The sequence below is a fragment of the Ziziphus jujuba genome, chromosome 3 (assembly GCF_031755915.1).
Source record: "Ziziphus jujuba cultivar Dongzao chromosome 3, ASM3175591v1".
Classification (NCBI taxonomy): domain Eukaryota; kingdom Viridiplantae; phylum Streptophyta; class Magnoliopsida; order Rosales; family Rhamnaceae; genus Ziziphus; species Ziziphus jujuba.
Genome location: NC_083381.1, coordinates 26,776,847 through 26,786,226, shown reverse-complemented (window position 1 = coordinate 26,786,226; position 9,380 = coordinate 26,776,847). Strand labels below are relative to the sequence as shown.

Genomic DNA, 9,380 nt, shown 5'->3' with positions numbered 1-9,380 from the left:
TATTATAAACTCTTATATTAAACTAATTATTTATATATTAGGAGTAATTTCCAAAATACTATTGAGAAGTATTCTTTTATGGAAAAATCTTAAATACAGATTCTACTGAGATGGAGAAAGCATACATCAAAGTTTCAAAATAATGTAATTTTCAAAGACTATTATTGATATTATTATTATTATTATTATTTTATATATATATATATATATAAAATTTACGATACGGACGATTTGTATGCAGACACATCTAAAATCGATGCTTTTTGAATAGAAGTACATATCAAAACCGATTCTTCCATAAAAAAATATCGACTTTTTGTGTATTCCCATGCGAACCGTCCGTATCATAGAATTTTTATATATATATATATATATATTAAATAATAATAATAATAATAATAATAATAATATCAATAATAGTCTTTGAAAATTACATTATTTTGAAACTTTGATGTATGCTTTCTCCATCTCAGTAGAATCTGTATTTAAGATTTTTCCATAAAAGAATACTTCTCAATAGTATTTTGGAAATTACTCCTAATATAAAAATAATTAGTTTAATATAAGAGTTTATAATAATTCAAATTCAGAATCATTAAAAAAAGAAAAATAATATGAATTTATCACTAAGCTATTCAAATTAAAAATGTTTTTTTTAAAAAAAAAAAAACACAATGCACATATAAAAATATTTCCAAGTTAAGCACCATTAAGTAAATCAAAATGTACTTTGTTTTTACAAAGTATTTTGTAGGGTGACAATGGGCCTGAACCTAATGTAAATTAAGCATCGGGCTACTGAATGTAGATAGAGTTTAGCACAGCCCAGTAAGGACCGTTGACCGAACTAAGCTAAAGGCTGGTTAAAGACAGTGCATATTAAATTAGCATTTCATGAGCTATTTCACTGTACTTTTTTTGTTTTATTATTATTTTTTTAAGAGATTTGAAAGAAATTTGCAAAATTATACAACAAATTACAATTTATTATAATAATAATAATAAATAAATAAATAACAGTGAAAAGAAAAACTATACTGACTTAACAACGTGACCTGCAATCTTGACCCCTGAACCCTCACGTTGGTCAAAGGAAAACTGGTTCAAATGTGGATCACCTAAAGGCTGGTTTAGCAAAGACCAACGGTACTCAGTCCCTTCAGCCTTTGGCAACGGATGGGCAAATAGGGAATTCCATTTGGGATTTGATGTAAGAGCTGGACCAGTTATACCGTTGGTATCAATTTAGGACGGAGAGCAGGGATAATACGGCGGAGTAATGCACAGAGAATAAATATTGGAGCTGTTTGTACCGTACATGGATGAAACAGAGGAATGGTACTACAGAACCGTATTCGATGTGGGAGAGTTGGAATTGGTCAATCGGCATCTTTACTTGATCCTTCAGCCGATTGCCCTCCCAATGCTGTCTTCTTTCAAGGTTACTTCGGTGGGAGACACGGTAAGCCTGTTCATGTGCCTAATGCTATCTGTATTTTTTAGCAACCAATCTGGCAACATTTGTGGCGTCATACTGATGCAGGACTCCTGAACTTGTAAGTTCATATATATATATATATATATGCATATATTATATTTTATATAATTGTGCTATACATCGGTATTATGATGTTTGATTATATATAATTTATAATATATAATATTTAATTCTATGTGATTGAATGTTTATTTCATTATAATGTTAACGTATGTATGAATATACAAATAAATAATCTGTTGGGAGTTTATGGTTCGACTACATCTAATATTTACTTATTAAATTACAGAAATTATATGTATTCAGATGTTGAACACCTAGCAATAGCTAGATGACAATGCCTAACAAAATAAATAATATGTATATATGCATGCTTGTATATATCTTATATATATATATATAAAGATAGCCAGATGAGAATAAGTATGGAATGTTATTTATTTTTGTATGTTGCAGGTAACAGAGTCCAGGGCAGGGGTGAGCTTAGTGGTAAGGACGGTGATGACTGTAGGAAACTATGACTATATATTTGATTGGGACTTCAAGCCAAGTGGCTCTATCAAAACTGGGGTACGTTATTTGTGCCTTTTTATAATTTATGCATGAACCAAAATTCATCAAGTGAACAGAAATTGAGGTATACATTTTGAAAATTCCAACTATTTGTCCAAAATAAAGCCAATCCTCCTTCTGATTCTTTCCATTTTGATCTTGGTCCTCTATTACCACTACTGGTTTATTATCATGGTAATTGTATGAATTATATATATATATATACACACACACACAAGGCATAGAAAGTTCGTCATATACACATGATGCTAAAAGAACAGAAAAATTTGAAAATTTTATGGCACATTGCTAGCACATAACGCTGCTGGGATACACGACCCTTTTTTAACATATTATCTTGATTTTAATGTGGATGATTGACGGCAGTAACGTGACAATGGTGGGATTTGATCTTAGGTTTTTAAAATTTTTAACTTTGATATCATATTAAATTATCATCGATTTTAAAAATTTAAACTGTTAAGATGTTGACTTATTATATATATATAACTTGTATGTAGCAGTTATAAAATAAACTGTTAAAATTGAATCGTCCATTTGAATTTATTGTGGTCAATCCTAATAAGAAAACCAAACTAGGAAATAATATCTTTTATCGATTACTTCCCGGTTCGGTTTCTAAGTCTGCTTTCATCAAATGATGATTACCCCCAAATCTGAGGTGCCTTTACAAAGCACAATGTTTGGGTTAGACCTTCTAACAAATCTGAAAAATTGGCAGCAGGACAAAGTAGACGTACCTTACCAATTTGGAGCCTCATTTAGCATATATGTTCTTACTAGTTTGTTATTAGCTCTATCTAATAATATTAAACTAATATCTCTTATCACTTCCATTGAATTTTTTTTTTTTTTTTTTTGGAATTTGTTTACTTGAGTTGGATTTATCATTTAGAAATGAATTTAAAAGTTGGTATATTATGGGATATATCTTATAAGAGACTGAGGGTGTGTATATATGAGTAATGTGTTTTGGAAATATATTTTCAACAAAAGTGGTAGCATGTTGGCATGCCAAATGCTGAGAGTATTATCCCAATTAATAATTTAATATAAAATCCTAGTTAAATAAATGGTAACATTTAATACTTATTACATAGAATATATATATATATATATATATATAAATTTGGTGATATATGTATATTTATATTGTAACAGCCCAGACCATCCGCATGCGATATTGTCCGTTTTGGGCTCAGCCCGTACGGTTTTATCAAAACGCGTCGTAATGGTTAGGGATCCCACCCCTTCACCTGCTAGTCCCACTGGCCCAGGCCTCTCAGGCCCAATTACGATATTGTCAGCTTTGCAAGCTAGGTGGTGAGCCCAATCCTACCCCTTACGGTTTTAGTTTCCCATCCTACCCCCAACGCCGATTCGGGTATTGACTCTAATACTATCTGGGTTTTAGTTTCCCATCCTACCCCCAACGCCGATTCGGGTATTGACTCTAATACTATCTGTAACAGCTCAAACCACCAACCATCACGGTTTTGTCAAAACGCGTCGCAATGGTTAGGAGTCCCACCCCTTCACCTGTCAATTTCGGTTTTGTCAAAACGCGTCGCAATGGTTAGGAGTCCCACCCCTTCACATGCCAATTCCACTGGTCCAGGCCTCCCAGGCCCAATTACGATATTGTCCACTTTGGAAGCTAGGTGGTGAGCCCAATCCTGTCCCTCATGGTTTTACTTTCCCTCATGAGAACGCGTCGCAGGGGAAATGTATCCACATCCTCTTTTAAGGCATGCTTCGTTCCCCTTTCCAACCGATGTGGGATCTTACATATATAGTTGATGAAATTCATCTATTTTGAAAGACTTGGTTTGTGTATAGTTATTTCCCTTTTTGTTCTGACTCCGCATATATTTATGTGTATATACATATATATATATATATATATATATATATATTGTTGACAACGAATATATGTTTGTGTGATGAGCAGAAATAGAGGCATTGAAAACAAGGACACAGCAGTACGGTATACAATGGTTTCATCATGTACCAATCCATGAAGATTTTCCAGTGATTCCTACTATGACCCTGGATTTGAAGGCCAACCGGCCAACTTCTTTGAGAGCAATCCACTGCTCAAAATGAAGTCTCCCAAGGTTGCTGTGGTTTGGCCTAATTGCACATCCCAACACTAGTTGGATTTTGACATTAATTTGTAGTTGGAAGACACTTTCTTTGTAACTACAATATAGCAAATTAAAAAAAAATTTGGCATCAAACGCAAACAAATAAAAATGCAGGTGGTGTTGAGCTTAATTTGGTCAAGAATGATATTATTAAATAATTTGCTGAATGGTTGACTCTTTAATTTCTACGCAATAAATCTTTAATGCCGGCCATTTTGTTGTTAATGGCATCGGCTTGGACCCAAACAACGACTTTGGAAGAGACAAGCCCAAACTCGTCTGGGTTGAGTCTCAGCATGACGTGGTTGGCGGGAGTTATCTTTGCGTCATGTTGGGCTCTTTTTCCTACTTTACCCCTAGAGGAAGTAAATAATAATAATAATAAATAAAAAGAAAAAAAAAAAAGAAGAAAATTAAGTCTAATTCTACTTTCAATGGAACAGATTTGACTCTAGCTTCAAGTTGTCTACTTTAAATCGGTTATCTCTATGCAAGCAATCCATAGAACAGTTAATTAATAAAACAGTTAATTAATATTTAATGCAGAGCATGCAGATTACTAAATAAATAATATTACATAGAGTTGATTGATAAGTACTAAAATATAAATAAAAAATTATATACGTTTCTAATTATCATTGTTCTAATTTAATTTAAATAACTCAACGTATTTATTTTATTTACAAATAAGTAGAACCACAAACGTTTTATATCAATTATATCTAGGAGCATTCCCTAAGTTCAAAATTTCTTAAAAATGACAAATTGATAAATTTAGCATCACCCATTTAACCAATATTGGAATTAAATATCTTAGCCAAAAAAAAAAAAAAACTATATATATATTGGAATTAAATACTTTTTTTGAAATAAAAGTTAATAAAATTAAAAATTATTATATTAGATTCAAGGTGAGAGTAATTTGTAATCGAATTGTAAATGCCTACTCAATTTTAAGCTTTAATTTCTCTCCTGTCGGCACTAATGCAATTCATTCATGTTTTTCTTTTTTTGGTGGTTGGTGACGTATCACCAATTGACTAAGCTTATATATATATATATATATATATATATATATATTCTTTTGGTAATAATTGACTAAGTTTTTATATTTAGGACAAAGGGGGCAGAATTTTCTGAGTACAAGCAAAGTAGTTTCCCATGGCAGCTTCAAAGTTGAGACAACCAAGTCTCTTCATCATCATCGTCTTCGCTTTCGGCTTTTCACGTGCCTCTTGCGACCATCACCATCCACTAGACCCTCTAACTGCGGCGGAATTCATTGCCGTTCGGAATATCATTAAGAAGTCATACCCCTCCTCATCAAAATATAGCCTTACTTTCCAATACATAGGCCTAGACGAGCCAGACAAACACACCGTTCTCTCATGGCAAACAAAACCATGCAATACCAACACCCAAACCCCACCACGCCGCGCCTTTGTGATTTCCCGGTTCGACAAACAATCTCACGAGATCGTAGTCGATTTGTCGAGCCGTTACATAGTCTCTAAGACAGTATACAAAGGTCATGGTTACCCTTTGATTACCTTAGAGGAAAAAGTAGTTGCAAGACAATTGCCACTTACTTATGCACCTTTTATTGAATCCGTCAAAAAGAGAGGGCTTAATATATCCCACGTTATTTGCTCAACATTTTCAATTGGGTGGTTTGGAGAGGAAAAGAGTAAGAGAGTGTTGAAGATTCTATGTTATTACAAAAATGAAACAGTGAACTTATATGTGAGACCGTTGGAAGGTATATCATTGGTGGTTGATCTTGATGAGTTAAAGATCGTTGAATACAATGACAGGTTCTTAGTTCGGGTGCCGAAAGGCGAGGGAACTGAGTACCGGTTGTCAAAGCTGAAGCCGCCTTTCGGTCCACATCTGAGCAGTGTAGCCGGAGAATCACCGGACGGACCAGGATTCACAATCGACGGACATACTATCAGGTCAGTGATTTGGTGACTGGCCTAGGCATTGGACAGCATTTTTACACTAAAAAATTAAAGCATGCACACAATTTGTTTATCTATTTATTTGTAATTTTCCTTTTGAATCAATTCACAGCTTTTAATTATTCTTTTATTTTAATTTAACGTGCATGCTTGATGGATTATAATTTAGAAACCACTAGAAAGTGCTGATAATGAAATCTTAGTTTTGTATATTTTTCCTTGGGAAATAAATTAAAAGCAGTTATAACTTGGTAGTTAGCACAAGTAGCAATATTAACTACCAAGTTATATTACATAAGTTTAGCATTTAAAAAATTCAAAGACTTTTATTTTCCGTGCAATACTAAATTATCATACTAGTTCAAATTTCAAACACACACGAAAAAAAAAAAAAAAAAAAACCGACTAAGAGTTTTGTTTCATCCAACATGATCAAGCGTGTATATTAAATTCAAACTGGGATTAGAAAATGAAATATTAGTCTTTTGTATATTTCTTTGTCCATATCTAATAGTTTTGATCCAATAGTATATTCCTGAATGGAATCGTATAAAAGATTGAATCCTATTTATATAATCGTGAATTCAAAACAAGAATATTGTGTCATAATTAATCATATATAGCTAGCTTTTCTATATTCTATGAGCAAATATTACAGCCTTCACACTAGCTAGCTAATATGTACCAAGTGCTAGTGCGAAATTACAAAAAAGGGTTATCATTTCTACTAGTCCTCGAATATTTACACTTTGGTCCTTATATGGTTTTCTAACATAGAAGCAATTGAAAATGTAAAAAGATAATTATGAAGCCAATATGCACCAAATTAAATGAGGAAAATAACAAAACTTCTGTTTGTGACATATTGGTCTTCCAATTTCAATTTTTTGTTACATTTTAATATTTAAAATGCTTTCTAATCTAATTTTTAGTAGTTTTAATTTGAGGCATATAGTGCACTTATTGTAATATGAAAACAATAAAATTACAAAATTGGACGATCCCATAAGACCATTGTATATTGCATCAAATGCATTGCATAATTCAAAATTGTTAAAAATTGGACTAAAAACAGTTTTGAGAATCAAAAGACAACAAAAATTGAAGTTTAGAGAAAAAAAGTTTGAGAACCAAAGTGTAGATATAAATATATTTTAAGGACTAGCAGAGCTAATAACCTTTATAGAAATTAAATCAAGAAGAAGACCAGTGCATGGTCCACACGTTTGTGCATACTAAGTCTCCACATGGTTTTTGACTTTTCTATGATCTACTAATTAATGAATATTATTTCTAAATTCTAAATATCTTGAGCTGTCGCTATATTTTGTGTAATGATTGATTTATTTTGTGTATAGATATGTCGATTATTGAGTAACGAGATTATGCTAAATAAAATCACAAAATTAACAACACATAAAAATTGAAACCGTATAGTAACCATTTGGATTTGGTACAATTTCCTAATAATTCATTGTCATCAGGTGGGCTAACTGGGAATTCCATCTTGGATATGATGTCCGAGCTGGTCCAATTATATCTCTGGCCTCAATCTATGATCTTGAAAAGCAAAAATATCGAAAAGTATTGTATAGAGGCTATTTGTCCGAACTCTTTGTGCCATACATGGACCCAACTGAGGAATGGTACTATAAAACCTACTTTGATTGTGGCGAATTTGGGTGCGGTCTATTTGCATTGTCACTCGAACCATCGACTGATTGCCCAGCTAATGCTGTGTTCTTAGATGCCTACCATGCAAAACAGGATGGTGAGCCTGTCAAAATATCAAACACTTTTTGTGTTTTTGAAAAGCATGCAGGGGACATCCTGTGGCGTCACACCCAGATAGGTATTCCTGGCGAAACGGTAGGTGCTATAACATTTAAATTAATTTTTGAAAATCAATTAAAAATGAGATTCAGTATAAACCAATTAAATGATTACACTTGTGTATTTTGTAAATATTTCGATAGACTAAATTAGATGTTAGCTTTAGCATTAACATTTTTTTTTTTATTTGTATGTCGCTTTTTGGTCTAATTAAATCAAAGGTGAGGGAGGTGAGGCCAGAGGTGAGCCTTGTGGTAAGAATGGTTGCGACGTTGGGCAATTATGACTACATACTTGATTGGGAATTCAAACCTACTGGCTCCATCAAAGTTAAGGTATATATACAATTTTACAATATGGTTGTGAATTTACTAATGAACATAATAATATGAGAAAAGGATTAAAATTATTTGAACTTTGTCTCTGCTTATATTATACATGTATAGGTTGGCCTAACAGGAATACTAGAAGTCAAGGGAGATATATACACTCATACCGATCAAATAAAGGAAGATGTTTATGGCACATTACTAGCGGAGAACACTATAGGTGTAAACCATGACCATTTCTTGACATATTATCTTGACATAGATGTTGATGGAGAAGACAATTCCCTCATCAAGAGAAACTTGGTTGCGAAACCAGTAACCAAAAACATATCTCCGAGAAAGAGTTATTGGAAAATTTCAACCGAGACAGCTAAAACCGAATCGGAAGCAAGAATCAAGCTGGGATTGAAGCCATCTGAGTTGGTGGTGATCAATCCTAATAAGAAAACTAAACTAGGAAATAATATCGGTTACCGATTACTTCCCGGTTTGATTTCTAGTCCGCTTTTATCAGATGATGATTATCCACAAATCCGAGGTGCTTTTACAAAATACAATGTTTGGGTTACACCTTATAATAAGTCTGAAAAATGGGCAGCGGGACAATATGTTGACCAAAGCAGAGGAGATGATACCTTAGCAGTATGGAGCCTCAGGTGCATGTTATATTATATATCAATATGCACAATCAAATTCTTTTTTTGTTCAAAATTAAACTAAACTTTGAATTTATTTTGTTTGATGAGCAGAAATAGGGGCATTGAGAACGAGGATATAGTATTGTGGTACACTGTGGGGTTACACCATGCACCTTGCCAAGAAGATTTTCCGGCTATGCTTACTCGGACCAGTGAATTTGAGCTCCGACCGGCCAACTTTTTTGAGAGTAATCCAGTGATTAAAACCAAGCCTCCAAAGCATGTAGCTTGGCCTAATTGCTCCCGTACCCATCACTAATTCCTCAAAAATAAAATAAAATAAAATAAAAAATAAAAAATAAAAATTTGCTCCTTGTTGAAGCGACTTTAATTTCTTGTAT

General features: G+C 33.0%; 1 protein-coding gene and 1 non-coding gene across 2 annotated transcripts; both read left to right on the top strand.

Moving 5' to 3' along the window:
- Window positions 1-1,181: 1,181 nt before the first annotated feature.
- LOC107423186 (uncharacterized) lies at window positions 1,182-4,459 on the top strand. Its single transcript, XR_009638469.1, has 3 exons — window positions 1,182-1,556; window positions 1,955-2,068; window positions 4,023-4,459. It is a non-coding gene; the product is annotated as an uncharacterized LOC107423186 (transcript).
- Window positions 4,460-5,379: 920 nt separating this feature from the next.
- Window positions 5,380-9,298, top strand: LOC107423187 (amine oxidase [copper-containing] alpha 2, peroxisomal). Its single transcript, XM_060815442.1, has 5 exons — window positions 5,380-6,173; window positions 7,664-8,048; window positions 8,234-8,347; window positions 8,459-9,003; window positions 9,091-9,298. The coding sequence occupies exons 1-5, from the start codon at window positions 5,380-5,382 to the stop codon at window positions 9,296-9,298; spliced, it is 2,046 nt and encodes a 681-aa protein (XP_060671425.1).
- Window positions 9,299-9,380: the final 82 nt, after the last annotated feature.